This window comes from Solanum lycopersicum, chromosome 9 (genome assembly GCF_036512215.1).
Source record: "Solanum lycopersicum chromosome 9, SLM_r2.1".
NCBI classification, from domain to species: Eukaryota; Viridiplantae; Streptophyta; class Magnoliopsida; order Solanales; family Solanaceae; genus Solanum; species Solanum lycopersicum.
In genome coordinates this window covers 55,739,920-55,760,619 of record NC_090808.1, presented here as the reverse complement: position 1 = coordinate 55,760,619, position 20,700 = coordinate 55,739,920, and the positions used below count along the sequence as shown (strand labels likewise).

At 33.8% G+C, this 20,700-nt stretch overlaps 1 protein-coding gene across 5 annotated transcripts; it reads left to right on the top strand.

Moving 5' to 3' along the window:
* Positions 1-611: 611 nt before the first annotated feature.
* Positions 612-18,985, top strand: LOC101258693 (uncharacterized). Of its 5 annotated transcripts, XM_069288772.1 has the most exons (18): positions 702-817; positions 902-1,022; positions 1,606-1,694; positions 2,368-2,620; positions 3,095-3,248; positions 3,337-3,478; positions 6,189-6,282; positions 6,596-6,736; positions 7,480-7,580; positions 7,685-7,798; positions 10,119-10,342; positions 13,428-13,486; positions 13,576-13,761; positions 13,840-13,963; positions 14,063-14,121; positions 15,317-15,462; positions 15,786-15,950; positions 18,442-18,985. In XM_069288772.1, exons 5-18 carry the CDS (start codon positions 3,217-3,219, stop codon positions 18,736-18,738), a joined length of 1,884 nt encoding a protein of 627 aa, XP_069144873.1. In that variant the 5' UTR covers positions 702-817; positions 902-1,022; positions 1,606-1,694; positions 2,368-2,620; positions 3,095-3,216; the 3' UTR covers positions 18,739-18,985. The 5 variants fall into 5 exon arrangements, with proteins under 5 accessions (XP_004247091.1, XP_025888574.1, XP_069144873.1 ...); XM_004247043.5 differs by lacking the exon at positions 2,368-2,620 and having other exon boundaries at positions 612-817; XM_026032789.2 differs by lacking the exon at positions 2,368-2,620 and having other exon boundaries at positions 696-817; positions 1,596-1,694.
* Positions 18,986-20,700: the final 1,715 nt, after the last annotated feature.

The following is a 20,700-nucleotide window of genomic DNA, read 5'->3' as shown; positions in this document are numbered from 1 at the left end:
CTTATTTACAATGAAGGAAAACCCTTTATTTATAGGGAAAACCTTACTTGGTCCCCAAGTAGGATTTCTAACTATATCCTACAAGGACTTCACATAATTAGACATTCACTATAATTCAAATTGTTTATAAGAATGATCATTATTTTAGTTGAATGAGTTTATGAATTAAATTAGTCTATTATTAAACAAAGACTTTAATGACATGTCATGCCAACTAGAAGAGAGTGATTTTTTGAAGTGTCAAGTATATTTGGAGGAAAATAGTAATAATTAAAGTGATATTTTAGTCCTAAATTAAATATAAATGATATTTCAAGGCAATTTTCTTAACTTGGATAACCATTTAGAGAATTGACTCTTTTTTTGAGAGAAAAGAAAAGATGTCTTTGAACTGAATGACCGTATTACAACGATATTTAACAACGCTATTTAATACTTTTGGTGGGGTAATAAGATGCTTACAAGTTAAGATGTCTTTTTTGAAAATTCAAAACAATTTCAATAATGATTTTATGTATTTTATCAAATTTTTAAATGTGATACACTACCACACCATGTCCATCCCTACATGAAGGGTATTTACTTATTTACTAAATTAGGAGTTAAATCTTGTTGAAAATGAAACGTAAAAAGTTATTACTCGGTAATTGTAGTTTGCAAGAAGTTATTTAAGGTCTCTACATTTTTAGCCCTAAAAACTCGAAAGCTTCCCTCTGTGAAGTTTGAAGAGTTGAGAAAGAGAGACCGAGTATGGCTATGGCTCTCCGAGTTAGACGCCTGAAAGAAGCTTATAGGCTGCTCCCTCTTCTTTCTGCTGGTACCTACTTCCTCCTGATGTCAAATTATTTGGTTAATGTTTTCTAATTATTTTCTGCTAAAATGAATTCCTGATTCTGGACAGGAAACATGTATAATCTACTCGGAAAAGATGACATTTTGTTGCCGCCTCTTTTGAATTGTTCGAAAAATTTACGTGCAGACATCAATACAATGTGCCTTTATAGATGCCATCAGGATCATAGGTAACAATTTCTATTTTCTGGATACAGGGTACACCAATTTGAATTTCTTTGAAACTATGTTTCCACCTCATTGAACAACAATGAATAGTAGTAATCTGGGTTATCTCTTAATCATTTTGTTAATTTTTTTATATTGAAATTCTTTCAATTTCAGTAAGGAAGAGGAGAGTGAGAAAAATCAATTTTTCATGTTTGATTCAGCTCACATTAAAAAAATACTATCATGAAAGTTTTTTCTATCATTATATGTTATGATGATGCAAAGTTGTCCTTGAAAGTTCTTGTTTAATTCCTTAATGGGTAAAGTTAATTGAGCTCTAGTTTTTTTCTAGTGCTGTATATATGTATTAACATGGAAAAAACTTCGGTAACCATGGTATATACAATTGTTATCATTGTACCAAAATAATATACAATTGTTAGGGTTTAATATTTATCAGAGGGAAAAGATTATAGGAAAAAAAAGATTGATCAGTAATTCTAAATTTGTTTTTCTAATGCTCCATGTAGTAGTTTGAATTCTTTCAACCTACTATTTTGGAGGTTTTAGTAGTCTTCACTTGTCCTTGACAGTCTCTTTCAGGTATTCAACTATATCAGAAGCTGTGTCAGAGCCTCTTGTCCAACTCGATTTCCCCTCCTTCATTAAGTCTACTATTGATGAACCTGAAGGTGAGCTGCTTTCACTTGGTAAATGTGATTTTGTTTTTCTTCGTAAAATTGTGAGGATGAAACCATGTACTGAGATCACATGCGGAATATGTCTAGATACCAATAGGTTTTAGTAGGCAAAGTTCATTAAGTTCTAGGGGTTTCTGATCAATTGAGCTAACAAGCCAAGTTGAAGAAACTTACTTACAAAGAAAGATAAAAAAATCCCGAGCATGAGAAAATTTTAAATATTTCTCTTTCCTATATGCTGCACCAAAGATTTGTACAGATGGCCAATAAATGACTGTTGTACTGGACCAACTTGTCAGCGGTTGGGTTCATCATGTACTTTATGTGGATCTTATTAGTTGAATGAGTCCTGAGAGCTCAATGTTTAGTAGATGGATGCATATGATGAATTACTTACGGCCTTAGCATACATATTCATGTTTCTTATGTCATTAAGATTCTACCTATGCAGTAGATTTTCAGTTGGAGGCTTTATTAGTATGTGTCAATCCGTGGATTGCATGTTTGAACTCTGAGTTCATTTTCTAGTTTGGTATTTGGTGTACCTTATTTTTTGCAAAAGCAAGTGTTGTGAGTGGCAATCTGTTTCCCACAGCTGTATGCATTTGCTTTATTATTCCGATAATGAACAGTATGATCCTGATTCGATGTCACTGCTGGCCAGTCTATCTTCCTTACCAACATATCTGTCAGAAGATCACTTACAAGTGTTAGGACTTCTAGTTCGCACCACCATCAAAGCTCCTTGAGTAGCATCATGATTGCTTCAGTAACATTGCAAAGACCATCATGTCTTCCGCATCATGACTGCTTCAGTAACATCACAAAGACCATCATGTCTTCCGTGTTGTTTTCTCTTCCATCAGTTAAAAATTAGCAACAGTTGAATCTATTGCAAGATTTCCCAAGCAAGCAAGGTTAGCCATCTTGCATTAGACCCGTTCTAGCTCCATTTTTGCTATTATTTTAGAAGAGAGAACATCAACATATTTAATGAACTTGCTACAGTCATAATATATCCAATGGTCATCGATTCCTATCCTCCAATTTGATGAAATATCTTTTGTTATTCTTCCAATCGACACTGGTAAAATTGCTGCTATGTGACTAGGAGGTCACATGTTCGACCTGTGGAAACAACCTCTTGCATAAATGCAGGTAAGGCTGTGCACAATAGACCTTGTGGTTCCGCCCTTTCCTTAGACCTTGTACATAGAGGGAGCACAGTGCACCGGACTGCCCTCCCAATCAACTACTAACTTGTTCTATATTCTTCACATTTTTTGCTTAGTTTTTGACACTACTAAAACTTGTTCATTATCTGGTTTCTGTAAAGGGATATATATGCATACCTGCCTCATTTTCTGTTGCTTTTCGAACAAAATTTACAGGCCCTTCTCATTGTTGGTTCAATGGAACTCCGGATAAGAAGTCTCTGAAAGATGGCATTTTCTTAGTGCTCATTGCTGGATTCTTAGATGGTTCCTCAATCACGGAGGCAAACTTTGCTAGCATGCTTGAGAAAGTAAAGTTTCTCCAGGATAGGTAGCATAGACCCTTGTGCAAACTTGTTCTGTGTCAATTTTCTTATATACGTCTTTCCAGAGATCTCAACTTTCTTCCAATGTCGCAGATATCCTTTCCTTCAAATAATTGGTTTCCAGGATACGAAGATCCCACTTTGTTCAAGTGATATTTGCACACATCTGCTTCGGAGAACCTTGAAAGAATACATTGCCTTTCCTATTCTGGTAGCTAACAAGAATGTTATAGAGGTATGTTCACACAATTTGTTGCTCAATTAGTGCAGTTTGAAGGATCTTATTCAATCTGCGTTTTTCATATATTGTGTTGTATGTCTTAATAGTTGTTTCAAGGACGGGACTCAATTGAAATATCTGTACTTAGTCAGAAACGAGTTGCAAATTTTGACTATTCAAAGAAGATTTGAACTTTCTGTCATTAGTACCTGGACACGGTGTTTTCTTATATTGATTTGCTAACTTGGTCTTGTTTAGTATGTAAAGTTTATGTGTCCATCATATCCTTGCTGATGTTCTAAGGAAAGCAAGATAAACTCTATCATTGGTTTTAAGAAAATAATAATGCTTTAGGCACCTTGTAATTTTGTTTATTTAGGATTGAAGATCTTCCTGATACTCATTCGTAATTAGTAAACCTGTAACAAGTTGTGGCAGGTTTTATTTTTTGGAATATAATACAAGACTGTTACCTTCTCATAAAAGAAAAAAGAAAAAAAAGAAGATAATAATGGGCAAAACAATAGACAAATCCCTTCTATGTTGTTTTCTCTATTCTGTTAATGAATAAGTTCATGTTTTTGGTACACTATTGGAACATTTTTTCATATGCTTTCACAGGGGTTATGAATAGCACTATGTTATTAACAGGCAGAGAAGAAGTAGTAAGTCTCTAGAACTCTTATAGGTCATAACAGAAACTATGAAAACCAATATGAATTATAAACTAGATAATAATGCTTTCAAAGATTGTTGAACATTGGAGAGTCTCCTTGAGGACCAAATGGATCAACTTAAAGATAACATCATCATTAAATTTTGACTTCTTCAACAGTATCGGTTAAGTAGTTCAAATTTTGTGTTAGGCCTCAACTAAATCTCCTTTTATGTGCAAAGTGGTGCTGATATGCTTGTTAGACCTTGAATCTCGTCTAAATTAGAGAAAATTGGCAATGTGCTAGAAGATGCAATGCGTATTGTACTATTGTGGGGTATGTCTATGTCATCAATCTTTCTTTTCATGTTTTTAATAGGCAATTGTTGTTATCTACATTCAATTATATCCTTTGGTCATATATTCATGTTGATATATGGATCAATATTGGAAATGTTGTGCTTAATTGTTAAACTTGCAGCACCCTCATCAAAAAACATCTTGGTTGTGTACTTGGGTTAAGATGTGGCTTCTATTTCTTGCAATTTGTCCATGTTTCTTTTGGGTATTGAGTATTACTTAGTTGCTTATTGCCCTCTATATATTTAATACAACATATGCATAATGAGTTGTTTTTGGGTGATATTTTCTCTTTCCTGACCTAGAAAAAGTGTATGACAGAGTCCTAGGGGGTTTATGGAGATGTTTGGAGGCTAAATGTGCATATGTAGCTTACATTAGGGTGATTAAGGACATGTATGAAGAAGCCAAGACCTAGTAAGGACAATAGAAGGAGTTTCAGAGCATTTTCTAGTTGTGATGGGGTTGTACCAAAGATCAACCCTTAGCCCATCTCCTTTTTCCTTGGCAATGGGTGAATTGACGTGACATATTCCAGTAGAGGTGCCATAGCGTATGCTATTTGCGATGACATTGTATTGATTGACGGAACATGTGGCAAAGTTAACGATACACTGGACTTTTGGAGATAGGCCTGGAGTCTAAAGGGTTCAAGTTGAGTAGGACTAAGACAGAGTACTTGGAGTGCAAGCTCATTGATGTAATACGTGGTAGATGTGGAAGTGCGGATTGATACACAAATCTTCCCCAAGAGTGGAAATTTCAAGTATGTTGGGTCAATAATCCAAGGAGATGGGGGAATTGATGATGATGTTACTCATTGTGTCAGAGAAGGGTGGATGGATGGAGGCTTGCATCCAGTTTCTTGTGAGATAAGAATGTGCTACCAAGACTTAAAAGTGAGTTTTTATAAAGTGGTTATCTGACCAGGTATGTTGTATAGGTTGTAGTGTTGGCTGATCAAGAATTCGCACGTCCAGAAGATGAAAGTATCGAAAATGAGGATGTTAAAATGGATCTGGGCATACAAGGGGAGAGAATTATAAACAAAGATATTCGGGTCAACGTGGGTGTGACCGCTGTGATGGACAAGACGAGGTGGTGAGTTTGTGATCGTTCGGATATGTGAAGAGCAGATGCATAGATGCCCCAATGTGGATGTGTAAGAGGTTGACTATGGTGGGTATGGGGAGAGTAAGGTAGTGGTAGATCGAAGAAGTATTGAGGAGAAGTGATTAGACAAGATATGACTCAGCTTATCGATACATGACTAGACAACAGGATATGGAGGTCAAGGGATTACAGTAGGAGGTTAGTAGGTAGTTGAGCGTTGTCTAGTTTTTCTTATCGGTATTGTTATTAATTCTCTCCTACATTCTTATTTTTCTATTTCATTATTATCTGTTTTTTCCTTTGCCTCAGTTACTGTATTATTAGTTATTTCTACTGTTTTCTTCGCATTTACTTTTAGCATGGCTTCTTCATTATTATATTTCTTTTCCATCTTGATTTTGATATGCTTTATTTGAGCCGAGGGTCTCGCGGAAATATTCTCTCCCCAGACCCCATTGTGGTATTACACTCGGTTATGTAGTTGTTGCTGTTTGTTGATATCTGAGCTTCTCCAACCTTTATTTCATGTTTCTCATGTTGTGATTGTCACTGGATCCATTCATTGCTCATGAATTGACGTACTACGTCCTTTTTCAGATTGCTTCCGAGGCCTGCTATATCTTGTTTAATGGTTCTGAAAGTTCTTCAACCTATTATGGGAAGGAAGCAGATATTGTGATTCTAGACAAAGGTAGGGTGTCTCCTTTTTTTTTTTTTTTTTTTTAAAATATCTGCCATGCTGGATAAATGTTTAAATGCTGATCTTTTTTTCTTGGAGCTGCTACTACTTTTATCCAAAGATTTAGTTAATAAGGATAATTTTTTTTTTTAATTAGAAGTATAATTGATTACTTCTGAATTGCATAGTCATCCCAAAATATGACTTTTGTTGGGGAAGTGATGGTGATGGTCAGTGTATGGCATGATAAGAACTGGAACTCTATCTTCCATTTTCCTTCTGTTGTCTTTAAACTAAGATGCTCTGTTACATTCTGCAATGTCAGCAATCAAGGATTTCAGAGCACAAGAGAGTGAGACCCCCAAGATCATGCATAATCTGACAAGCACATGGGTAAAGCCAACTGATGACTTCAAGGAACCACCTCTCTGTTTTCCCTTGAGAAACCTGCTTCTTTACTTTCCAGGTAGAGGTTCCCCTGTTTAGCTGTCCCATACTTTTGATTTAGCACTTATTAAAAAGATAATTATGGACACTTTTGATTTAGCACAAATTAAAAAGATAATTATGGACATTCCCATATATTAATAACTATGAAGGTGCAAGGATTTTGAAATTTTCTGCCTCAAACGTGCAACTTGTGTGTTTCCCTTTAGTAAAAGTTATGAATATGATGTTTCTCTTTCTGCCTACCCTCTTTCTTTTTGTTGCCTTATAAAATGATGGAAAATCAGACTAGAAAGGAACAATTAAGCATTTAAAGAATGGATGAATTTAGGTGTAATTTGTATAAAATGATATATTATAGCTCTTTCTACTGATATGATTGTAAACCTAGTGCAATTTAGAGGTTCTAAGGATAAAGTAGAGGAATCATCAAAGAGTAGTTCGCTAAACTTTCAAAATAAATGACGATAAAGTTCAGTACCACAAAGCAGAGCTATGATAGAAAGAGGTAAAGAAGTATGTAGTCGGTGTTATCTTTGAATCACTATGAGGAAGCTTGGACTTATGGCGTGGCCTTTTGAAACCCAAGACTGATAGCTATGCCAATCTACTTTTGGAAAAGCTTCCCTTGTCAAAATAATTTCATGGGATGATAAAAAGATGCGAAAGCCCCATATAAAAATGCGAGGATTGTAATTTGACTTGAAGCCCCTTGTTCCTAGCATTTGTCTCTTATACTTAAGTTTCTGAATTTTCTTGCAGGTGGCATTTCAGTTGATGAGAGTGGCAATCGCCTTTTCCTCTCTGACTCCAATCACCACAGAGTTATTGTACTTGATGGCAATGGGAAGATCTTAGACTCTGTATGTGTCAGGCATGCATGTGTGACTACTACATCTTTGATTGTCATATCCTACTGTTAAAGCATGAAAGGAATTTCTAATGCAAACATGATCATTTGACGTAGATTGGTTCTTCCCCTGGTCATGAGGATGGAGAATTTGAATCAGCAAAGTTAAGGCGTCCAGCAGCTTCTTTTTATCATGCCGCTGAGGACTGTCTATATCTTGTGGACTCGGAGGTAATTGCATTGAAGCTCTTCAATTTTCTTGGTATGATGTCCTATTTCTCATGATCTTACATTGATTGTTAAGAGGAACAAAAAAAGAGAAGGGTGTGGATGTGTCTGATTTGGCAAGTGAAAAATAAAACCACTTCTTCACTCAAGAGTTCAATTGTTTGGGATGTCTCAAATTGTTTATTCACTTTCAGAAAAATGATGATGTCTGAAGGGCAGAATTCATTAAGTCAATTCATTTCTTAAAAATTACGTGCTGTGTTTCATGTGAACCTATTAATATATTTTAAAACTCAATAGTCTTTCTTCTTACCATAAAAGTAATATATACATGAGATGAGTCTCCGAATTGTTATATTAGAGAAGTAAATAGTTCGGCAAAAGAACATGAAATTGAAGCTATGAGCAATAGTCAAAATACCAATTTTTGTGTATTAATAAATGCAGCCTGGCCTAAACTCATTATTAATCAGCAATTTGAGCTTGTACAAGTCCGAGATGGGCCATTTAAGTTCCTGGGGTCCTTTTTTCTAACTTCTACATATTTGTGTGTTATTGAGAATAAAAGCAAAGATATAAATTAGTTGAGTTAATTGTGTTCCAATATACATTGGAAACTCAATACTAGTTATGCGGAAAAATACTAATGTTCTGATCCTATCTAGTATTAGTGTTCTAGTGTGTCCCTTCTTAATGTCTAACATATGCATACATCATGTAAAAAATTAATGAAGTCCTTTAATTATAATTTGTTCTCCAGTAAAGAGAAATCAAGTTTACGCTTGCTTACTTTATCAAGGGAAGCTCAATTTTCTAAATTTAGTGGGTTGAGCTTTTAACATTTGAGCACACATGAATTTCAAGAACTAGAGCTAACTGACCGTGATTACGTGTTTATACTTCTAACTAAAGTGAACTAGTGAAAGATAGTGAGTGGTAAAAGGCAAATGTTGTTATTTAACTTCTGAGTGATGTTGTTAGCCTTTTTAATAGTAAATAAGTCTGCACTCAGTTCCAGACATTTTGATGCAGTACATGGTTGCCTGAGTTAGAAAAGGAACTTCCACTCCACCCAAAGTGAATTTCCTTATATCCCTTTTGGTTCTTTTGAAGTATGTCCAAGTTCTTTCACAAGAGAGGTCTACCATAGTCGCAACAGAATGTAAGATTGCATGCTCACTTTTATTCTTTTCAACGTAATCTTTTTTATTCCTCTCCTAAGAACCACAATGTAGCATGGCCTCCCACACATTTCTAATTTAATCCTTCAGAACCCCCAACTTATAATTTTTCTCTAAATAATCAAGTGAAGTAGGAATGGAGCATTCAAATTGGGTTTCACAGGGTAATATCTTTTATTTCCTTGCTTCTCTATGAGTCATATGGTTGTGGAATTAGCCCTTAACTATAGTTGTCTCTACAAGTATCAATAACTTTCTGTTATTTAGGCTAAATGATATAAAAGTTTCTGTCAAATGGATATAGATTGATCTTAAGATATGTTATTCAAAAGACAATATTGCTTCCATGTATCTCCTTCATGTTATACCTGAATTTTAGCTAGTGTTTGGCTACAAATTTCCAAATATTCTTGGCAAATATTATTTGGGTGAAAATTTGGGTGAAATTACACTACGTGTTTGGCCATAGTATTTTGAAAATATGTTTCACTTTTAAAAAAATGTGATTTGTACCCATAAGTTTTAAAAACTATCAAAATTAACCATAAGTTTGTATTACAAGTCAATTGGATCTTCGTTGCAAATAACAAGCAGTGTCCATGACACTAGACTAATGTGGTAGTTTAGAGTGAGTGCAACAAACATCATTCCATACATCGTGACGTAGACAAATCACATGACTGTTACCCTGGACCGATTGTTCATCATTTTCATCAACAACCATATCTTTCATTTTCATATGCACTGAATATTTCATCACTACTTTGGTGTTCACGTAAAAAATTATGTAATACAACACTACTATAGAGGGTGTTTTTGTAAAAGATAAAAGTTTGGTGTAAAATTTCAATTTTCTAAAGATCTCAAATAATGAGATTTGACCCAAATACTAGAAATAACTAGTATTTGGGAATTTGGGATATTTGCCAAATAATAGAAAATTGTATGGACAAACACTATTTGCTAAATTTTCCCCCAAATATTATTTGGGAAATCTATGGCCAAACGGGCCCTTAGAATGTTCCACTATTTTACAACCTTAAAATTTTGTCCTAGTGGTTGAGGACACCCTTACTGTTCCTTTTTTTTTTTGGTTGTTCCTATACTTCATAAAGCTAACAAATATGTCCCTGTTGTGAAAGAATCATGCTATTAGGAGAGCTGATATGGGGAGGAGGGTTGTGGACACGTTTTACCCAAAAAGCAAATCAAATAAAGATAGCAGTATATGGAGCTGGATATTGGGAAAGCTTTGGCCTAGAAATGATCTAGCTGCACAGTCTGAGGAATTGAATCCAGATGCATTGCTGTTTCCATGGCACATTCTGGAATCTCCAAACGGCGATCTCCTCATTTTTAACCGCAGGTAGATGCGACATCTTGTCCATTTTTCTTCCAAGTTTATACATCTGCAGATGTTTCGTACTATTTCATCCTCACTTTGTTTTGACTTCTATTTTAAATGCAAGGACACCTTACTTATTTTGCACTATGACTTTGTATTAATGAACATAGAACACTAGCTGTGAAATTTTCACTGTTTTCGTTTGAGTTGTTTGGTGAGGTGAAAAGGCATAATCCACTTGTTGGTTTTCTGATACAGAAGCAGGATAGGAAAGTTCCTTTCGTTGGTTCTCTGTCAACCTAATGGAAATGGATCAATTATCTGTTCTAACATTTACGTATAATGAAGGCTTAGTTTAGAGTTACCTTATTACAGTAGGCAGAAAGCACCATTTGTACAATAAGGAAAATTGAAGGAGCGAATAATCAGTTGATGGATGCTGGGAATATTATCTGTTTAAAGATTTCCTTGTGCTTTCTTCAATTGCAAATGGGAACAAGACGATGAAAAAAATTATTCTTCAATACCAAGCTAGTTAAGGTTGGGTATAACCATATATGTATCCTCGTTATTGATAACACTCCATTTGAATTTGTTTTATTTCAACATTTAATAATTTAGACACTAGTAACAGTAATAGAAGCTTTCTACATTTTCAATTGACATATAATTGCTAACTAGCTAATATCTCCTTTATGGATCTTCTTCTTCTGGTCTTTTTTTTTTTTTTTGAAGATTAGTACTGTTATATTCTTCAGCATTGGTAATGCTGGCCACCATCAGAAACATGGTTACAAAGCAAGTAGACTCTAGCTTTACAAAGCTCCTATAAATTCTTCTAACTTGTCTATTTCCTCTATACAATTTTGTTTACACCAAAAAAATGAAGTCACCAGACAATTCCATTTCACATCATGGACTGATCTGATTTTGTCTTCAAAACACCTTCCATTTCTTTCCCTCCATATTGGCCACCATATGCAAGATAGTATTATCCTCCTCCATTTTTTCTAACTTTTTACTTGCCCCTCTTTTCATCCAACAACTCGTTAGATCAGCTGTATGTTCAAGCATTGTCTACACTGTCTTTGTATGTAAAAAACAGGTTCCGCAATTGAGCAGTGAATTTACAGTGTAGGAACAAGTGATTATTTGTCTCCCCAGTCTCATTGCACAAAAAACATCTAGTCAGCACAACTCTCCCCTTCTTTGGTAAACACTTCACGAGTAAGGCATGCCTTTTTTACCACTAGCCCTCTGAAGCATTTCACCTTTGTAGGGGCTATGTTCTTCCAAATATTTCTCCATATTTTAGCTCTTTCTTCTGCATAATGCTATTCTCCCTCTTGTATAGCTTATTTGCTGTGAAACTTCCTTCTGAACTCTGTCTCCATCGAAGTCTATCAGGCTCCATTATTGTCCCACCAAAAGTATCCACTTCTTTTAGCAGGTCATCTACTCTTTCACCTCCCAGTCATTTAAGTGCCTTCTGAAGCTAAGATCCCAACTCTGGCAACCAACAATCAGACATAACAATTTCAGGGTTGTTAGATAGTAACATGAGATAATTTATCCTTCAGTGGTACTTCCCCTATCGAATTATCCTTCCAAAGCCTAACATTATTACCATTGCCCACTCTGATTTTAGAGTTCTCCTGGAGCTTTGACCATAGACCTCTGATAGCCCTCCATACACCCGTCCCATAAGTGCAATTTACTTATTTGAGCACCAAGGAATGAATGCTCTGTCCAAACTTGTGAACAATTACTTCCTTCCATGGAAGTTTCTTCATTACCGAATCTCCAAAGCCATTTCATCAAAAGGTAGCTGGTTTGAGTTCCAGATTCTTTATTCCTAGTCCTCCTTGCCTTTTTCTTAATTGAGTGACCTCCCATTCAACCAGATTATATCTCCCCTTTTCTTTCTTGTATCTCCAAACTGGTCTATTCTATTTTTCAATAAATCTGCATGTATTCTAAGAGATTATAGGTATTATGAGATAACTTCCTTCATGTGGTTCTGAGATTACCTAGTCTCCTTTTAATATCTTATCATGGTTTCATACCTACACTTTTTTTGGCATTATTATATTTTCATTAGGTTAGATTTTTGGGGTACCTCGTCTCCTTTGACACCTTGTCATGAGTGTGATAACATCTAAATTATATGCATACTTTGATCAAGCCATGATACACGTACTATCTAGAGCCTCTTTCTAACAACCTTCAAAGGCAGATCCATTAGTGTTTCTGAACTCCAAAACATTGGCGTTCACTCTTTTTACATTGGCTGCTAACCTTTCAAACTTTCCTCTGTTCGAGATTGAAACGGGCCATATGAAGCTCAAATAAGATATAATTCCTTCATAAGGGAAGTTTAAAAATCAGTAGCGTTTTCCAATTCAATCTATTATCTTAAGCTTTAAATGCTATAGAATGTTCACGTTACACAGTTAGTTTGGTCATTAGATGTCCCATCTTGATGTGCCAACACAAAACACCGTCAGTGACTAGTTATGCCCATTTAACTTTTCATTTTTGTTGTCAACTGGTTCTGGCATAAAATTTCTTCAGATATAGGCTTTTGTAGTTTCTATTTTCTTGTTTTCCCTTTGACTTTTCGTGTTCATTTTTTCTTTGTTCTCTCTTTAAGCAGAATGTCATGAAATATAATGCAACTGTTCGTCTGTTAATAGTTGTTAAACTATGTAATCTATATATTCTTAGGCCTTAAGTTTTATAATCTATCTTTGGGCAGCATAACTAGGTAAGTTGGTATAATATAACACATTTATAAGGTTGGAAATACTCGGAACATATGCCCCCACATTGGCTGTTAATTTTGTTCTAGAACCCAATTGGGAAACATTTCATGAACTTGCAATTTAAATATAATGAACAAGCTTGTGATCTTGTCTCCACCCCTTTATGAATCATAGAAATTGGAATGCTAAAAGCCCCAAGATTGCTCATTCTAAACTCATATATTGCAGAAATTGTATTCCGTATTTTGAAATTAAATATGTTGACAATTTCTACACTCATATTTGTAAATTTTATGGTTTGAGCTGCGGGGCTGCCCTCACTTTAATTTTCTTGCATGCAGCTGTGAGACGTTGTGGATCATGGATTTAGCCTCAGGCTTGATCAGAGAGGTTATTAAAGGTACATAAATTATTGCCAAGAATGTTCTCAAGTTGTCTCTATTGTATCACTTAGGCTTGTCAGTTGTTGACTCATCCGTACTCTAAAAGGATTTTCCAATATTTTGGAGATCTGTGAGCCATTGATCCTGGAGAAGTCGATGCTTTTGAATCAAATACCTAATGATTGGTTGCAGCAGCAAGTGGATGCACATTGCTCATCAAAGAAAATTCCATATGTTCATTTTATATCATCTGTGGTAACTTTTCAGGATCAGATACTCATTTGTGATACAGGTAGTCATGTCTTAAATGATTGGATCCGTTGTAACATCTGCTTTGCCTGATTCAGTTTTAGATTGTTCTTATCTGTAGTTGGTCAAACGGTATTAAAACTCAATAGGAACTCGAGTTCTCTATCAAGCTTCCAGTTTTCTAATTTGGGGATCCTTGGGTTTCCTTACTGGTCCTCATCTCCTCTGGAACGAGTATGTGCTGCGTAAGTGTGACAGATTAAAGAAGCTCTACAAGCCATCGTTCTTTTCTGCTTTCTTTGGGCAATTATATTAATTTACTGTATTTGATGCTGGTGTTACAGTGATGCAGCATTGGCAGAAAATTCTATTGATCACATAGAGTCTTTCAACTTGTTGCCAGGTAGTAATGGCCTATTGATTACATGTAGTTTAGATAATTTATGAAAAAACTCTTACCTGGAATTTTTTTTACTGATCTTTTCAGTTGTTTATCTACCTATAATTTTTATCTTCAATATTGTATCTTACTTATCTTCTTTTTCTGGATCATATTTCTTGCAAGAATTTGGTTGTAATTTATATAACTTTTGTGATACATTTACTCTTCCTTCAAAAATAAAAGAGCCTTTTTGGTTAACTCCAGAGGGGGGTTATAGATTAGTATGTTAGGAGTTAGATATGTATTCAAAATATTCTTGAAATGTAAATATATCAGTAGAGACGGATCCAGAACCTAAATTTGTTGAGTTAAGATTTTATGTTATTACTACTGAACCAATTACATATTTGAAATTATGGTTTCAAATTTACAGCCTGTTTGACCAAGCTGTCAAAATCAGCTTTAACAGTTGCTTATAAAAAGTGTTTTGTGAAGTGCCGTGGAAAGTGTAGCAATTTGTGCTTGGTTACTTTTAGGTGTCAAATTACAAAAACATTAAGTTACTTAATTTGGTAAATGTAAATTTTTTATGAGTAATCTTGTCCTAAAAATCAAAAGCACTTTTTTGTTGGAGGAGTACCCTTTTTAGCTTCTGTTTAGAAGTGGAAAAAAGGCTTTTGCTACTACCCAAAGCACTTATTTCTTCACCAAAAGCTTGGCGAAACACCTTTGGTCTTTAAAATAAGTGATTTTCTATGGTCATTAAAAAAAATAAGCATTTTTATATAAGCACTTTTTAACCTTCAAAAGCTTGGCTAAACAGGCAATTGCTGTTTATGAAATTTTAGTGATTTTCAGACACACATAAGGGAGTAATTAATTTTAGTATATGTTAACTCAAATTTGAAATCATTGACGTACTTCTGACGACCAATTTTATATGATCAACAGATAGGAGGGAGTCTATAATGTTAATCTGACTTGTGTGTTGTTTCAAGGTTTAAAATTTAATGGGTTTAATTAACGGTTATGACAATCAACAGTTTGAGATGTCCCCAAATAGAGAATGCATTAATGGTGAGTGGTTATTGGGTTGTCACTGCTACATGTTAAAAAAGCTGTCTTTTTATAGATCAATGTAAAAAAGAGAGAGTAGGCTAAGTTTTACTAGATAGAGGGAGTACTCCATGATAACCTCGCTTCATTTTTGTAACAGGCAAAATTGACATACAACTGAAGGTGGATATTCCAGAATATGTTGATCTAATTGAACCATTGGGTGAAAGTTGTATATGGAGGCAAACTAGAGGGGCAGCAACTGAAATATCCAAGGCAGATAGCACGATTACATCTTCAGAGAAGGTTTCTGATTACCTTTAGGCTTCATGTATTTGTGTTTGCCCATAAATTCTACTTCCTTCATCCCAAGTTGATTTTTCACTCTTCATTTTTGCGTATATACCATAAACTGCAAATAGTTATCTGGGACCACTTAAAAAAAAAGGAATATTGTCCAACATTTTTTCTCAACAAATGCTGAATAATTCATTTTTAAATTCCTCTAGTAGCAGTGCAAAGTCAAACGAAGAGATCTATGTGAAATGAACAGAGTATTAAATAGCACATACCTTAAGTAGTGCCTTCTTTCCTATTGTTTAAAGAAATAAATTGATGAGGATATGCAGGTTGGTATTGCCCAGCAATGGTATGATGAAATCGACCACCTAGCCTTTTCAACATCAGAAATTGAAGCAACCATAGAAGAGGCTACGATGAGCTGTGGTGAGGAAATTCCAGAAGGGAAAGTTGAGATAAGTTGCTCCGTTAACTCAAGTCCTGGAACAAGTGAGGTACATATTCTTCCTAACAATTTCCTTTTGATTCTGAATTGCTGAGATTCTCCTGGATATATGTGAAATTTCTCGCTCAAGTTATTTAAAATGATAAATTAATTTGTATAATTGGTACATTTCTTCCTAACAATTTCCTTTTGATTCTGAATTGCTGAGATTCTCCTGGATACATGTGATATTTCTCGCTCAAGTTGTTTAAAATGATAAATTAATTTGTATAATTGTCTAGTCTAGAAATACTTGCATTTCATACTGAATTTCAGACCCAAAAATGCTCTAGTCATTATGTGATTGTCTTCATTTCTCTGGTTCTACACCAGGTTATTGTGCTGCACTATATCTGAGACTGAATCAGCTGGATAATTTAAGAAATACCTTACGAGATTTCTATCCATCATTCCATTATCTCCCTAGACTATTACCGAAATCCCAGAGACACACCTTAACTATTCTAAGGTCCTATTAACCCCCCCCCCCTCCCCCCCGAACTTAACAAAAGGTGTATAAAATTACAAAAAAAAAAAAAGTTCGGGGGTTGGGGGGGAGGGAGGGTAATAGGACCTTAGTTTAGTTAAAATGTGTCTCTGAGATTTTGGTCATAGTTTAGGGGTTACTTGTGCATTTCCCCTAAAATATTACTAAATTTATGAGTAACCAAAGTTAATTGGTTCATGCTTCATACAAACATTCAAAACAAACAGTAAATTTAGTACATTACAAGGCATGGACTTGCACATCCCAAACACCCAAACATTTCACCTAATTTAAGTTACAAACCATTGTGTCATGATTGAACCAACCTTCAGAATTTCATATAAATGTATAACACATGGATGCCATACAAGTCCCAAGATTATTACGAAGTATATATGCCTTTATGCAACTGTGATCTTCCTTAAAGCTTCAAAAAAATCTATGTCTAATGGCCAGCTTCAAGTATCCTCTCGATTCTCGAACATTCCCTACTATAGAAATTCTCCAATTACCTTTGAAGTTGTGAGAAACTCAATTATATCATATATAAACATATCAAGTAATCATATATATCAAGAGTATCAAATTCGATCGTTTAAGATTTAGGTGTCACGAGAGCTCATAGAACAATTTCACAAAAGATTAAATAACAAGTATTGCCCAATATGTAGATCATGACATCACACCATGCATAGTCATGTGACTTATGTATCAAGAAAGATCGAAGCTTTGTATTAGAAGAGTGAAAACCCAACAATCAAGAGAATTAAGAACTAAATGACTTTCTAGTTTGTACTTAAGATGAACAACTTCCATACTTAACACCAATCAAAAATCCTGTGTCAAGATGACAAAAGATTTGAATCAATAGGCATGCCAATAGAATGCCAAGTGATACCAACACGACAATACTCTTGGCATTTTTGTTAGGACTTTGTCCTTGTAGTTGTGACTGTCACTATTGACATGCCTCTTGATACGACTCTGGATTTTCGATTGGTGTGAAGTATGAAAGTTGTGCATTTTAAGAACGAACTAGAAAGTCATTTCAATATGGTTTTCTTGATCAATGGGATTTGACCCTTCTTAGTACAAGGCTTTAGTCCTTCTCGACATGATTATGCTTGGTGTGATGACATGATTTATATATTGGGCGAAATTTGTTATTTAATCTCTTGTGAAGTTGTTCTATGAGCTTCATGATAGCTGAATATTTAAATATTGAATTCGGTTACTTGGTTTATTTATATATGTTATAATTGAGCCGCCCACGACTTCAAAGGTAATCGAGATATAGCTCTAAACCTGTAGGTTTTATACCACTAAGCTTTATGTTTAGCGATAGTTATTTTTATAGTAGAGAATGTTTGAGAGGATACTTGAAGTTGAGATAAGAGTTTTTGGGAGCTTTAAGGAAGATGACATTTGCATAAAAATATCTATATTTTGTAGTAGTTGTGAAACTTGTATGTGATCCATGTGTTATACATTTATATGAAACTTTGAAGGTGATCTCCTAACAACGTTCGTTTTTTTACAGAGATTTCTAGTGAACACTTTAATTTTGAAACCTAAATTTTGTTTAGGTATTTTGGGGTGTGTTAACCCCATGTCTTGTAATATACTAAAATTTACGGTATGTTTGGATGTTTGCATCAACCAGTTAACGTTGGTACTCATAAGTTTGGTAATATTTTATAACGTGATTTGTAGTTGTATGGAATGATACATGAAAATCTCGTAAGGAATTTGCTTAAATTATTTCGAAAGTTCTTCAGCTATAAATTGGAAACTTTTACTATTTATAATTGATATCAACTGAATTTCGAAAAGTCAATTTTTTTTACCTTTAACTATTTCGAATTGGCCTAATTTCACTACTAGAATATGAATGATAAATATGCCTTGCGTTAAGCTCCTTATAAATTTGGGGAGTATATATACTGAATTTCAGAACCAAAAATGCTGCTTTAGTCATTATGTGATTGTCTTTATTTCTCTGGTTCTCCACTAGGTTATCATTAGTGCTGCACTATATCTGAGACTGAAAAAGGATTCAGATGGCCGTAGTGACAGTAGACAACGGAAAGCAGACAGGATAGCAGATCTGCTAAACCCTGGGACAATGGTAAGCAGAGATGTAATTCTTCAGTTCTTGCTTGCATCAAAAAGAGATTTAGAAGAAATCATCATAACAAGACCTGTACATGTGAGACTCAAGTTTGAATGTCCAAACCATCCAAAGGCAGATAATTCCAAAGATATAATTTTGACGGACACCTCTTTAAATGTGAATGTTGCTCTAAAGTAAACCTTTAATAGTATAGTATTATGACTCTTGAAGATATTCGTGGCTCATAATGGTTTTGTATGAATAAGTGCCTTTGCTGTTCTATTTATCATTGTGTTCTTAGAGAATTCATAGTTCTACGTTGGAAAAACCTTCCAGTTTCTAATTGTTCATGTTTCCTATATAATTTTAGAACTTTTGACCTGTTGATACTACTAGTTATTTTGGTGAATGTGGAAAAGACTCGGGATGCTCATTTGAAATTTCATTTCTTTTGCTTATGTAATTCATTTTAATTTTCATACATAACATTAAAATATACGCGACACGACCTTTAGGCATCAAAGGTGTATGTATATATGCTTGACATAGCAAGAGCTTGGGTAAATTTCTTAGTTGTTGCCTAATTTCATACTTGAATATCTCTCTCTGAGATGGAAATAATTTTTTTGATTTATTATTATGCTCGAATTACTCTTGAATGTTGGGAGATTTTATTATTAAGGCTATGCTTTACTATCGTTCCAAGGGTGATTATAGATTCTTGTATTTTTTCTTTTTTTTTGGATATCGGGAAAAACTTTAGAATATGACAAACATATATATATATATATATATATATATATATATATATATATTCAAGAAAAATAGTTTTATTTTATTTTATTTATGTTATATGGATATAATTAGACTATAAATAGCAAAGTTAATTTTGTATGTGTATGTATATATATATATATATATATATATATATATAATAAATATTAAATAGGAAAATAATTATAATTAAATGCGACAGACACATTTGTGATCTTTTTTCATGTTTACTATCATCAAAAGAAATTCTATCATCAATATTCATACATCACATATTTTCTGTTTTTCCTCCAAATCCATTCAAATTCAAGGTATTTTACAGCACTGCAGGAGCTAGCGATTTTTGTGATTTTGTATTCATCGGGTGTCCTTTAATTGCATATTTATCTCGTACTTATACAATTTGATACATATAAATTGTATTTTATTTTGCTCGTTTGTCTAACGTATCCATACTTATACATTTTGATATTCACAAATTGTATCTTTTTTGTACATTTGTATAATGCATTCATATTTTGCTTAACAACAGTGTTGAAATGTAACCATATTTATATACATAAATACTTGTATTGTATATAAGTACAAGTTAAAATGTTGATTTACAAATATAGTTATATCTACATATATAAGTAATATATCCAAGATAAAAAGTTGATTAGAAAATACAAGTATAGCTGTATCCGAAGTACTCATTTTTGTGTTTAACAACAAAATATTCTATATCGGTGTATTCATTTTTTGTTTAACAACTTGTCATGTAGTTCACCTATTCAAAATCGAAATACTTAACCATCATTCACAAATTCAACAATTTGCTTACAACAATAACTTAAACTTATGAAAAAAAATTATTAATACCTTTACGACGCCAAAATAAGAAATATGGAGACAACAAGAAAATTGAGTATGATGTATCACAATTTTTGTTAAATTGATAAAGAATATGATCTGATATGTCTTTAAATAAGTATTTTTTTAGTTATAAAGTTAATTATGGGAAGTTGCTCATTGTATGATGTAATGTAAGGAGAGTGATTTATATTCAGAGTCAATTCCTTATTTAGTTTGTTGTACTTGAAGATGTATTAATGTATAAATTAAAAAAATTAAAAAACTATACAATAATACAACAAAAAGGTGATATTAAATTGTAGTCATTTATTGAAAATAACATACTTATAGTTATTTGTATTCATTAACCCTATAAATATAGTTATTTTTGTAAGTTGCTCGATTCGGCATAAGATGTATACTAAACAAATGATTATAGATAATCTTTGAGCAAATAAAGAATGAGACAACACAATCTAAACATTGATATTACACCTATTATTTCTTCCAACAATGTTAGTTAGTTTGAACCAACTATCACAAAAACAAATT

Excerpts from the sequence above, each read along its gene's own strand:
- LOC101258693 (XM_004247043.5), top strand. The coding sequence starts at position 751 with ATGGCTATGGCTCTCCGAGTTAGACGCCTGAAAGAAGCTTATAGGCTG. Across the intron at positions 13,964-14,062 it reads CTGGAACGAGTATGTGCTGC|TGATGCAGCATTGGCAGAAA; the intron begins GTAAGTGTGACA and ends CTGGTGTTACAG. Across the intron at positions 15,463-15,785 it reads CGATTACATCTTCAGAGAAG|GTTGGTATTGCCCAGCAATG; the intron begins GTTTCTGATTAC and ends GAGGATATGCAG.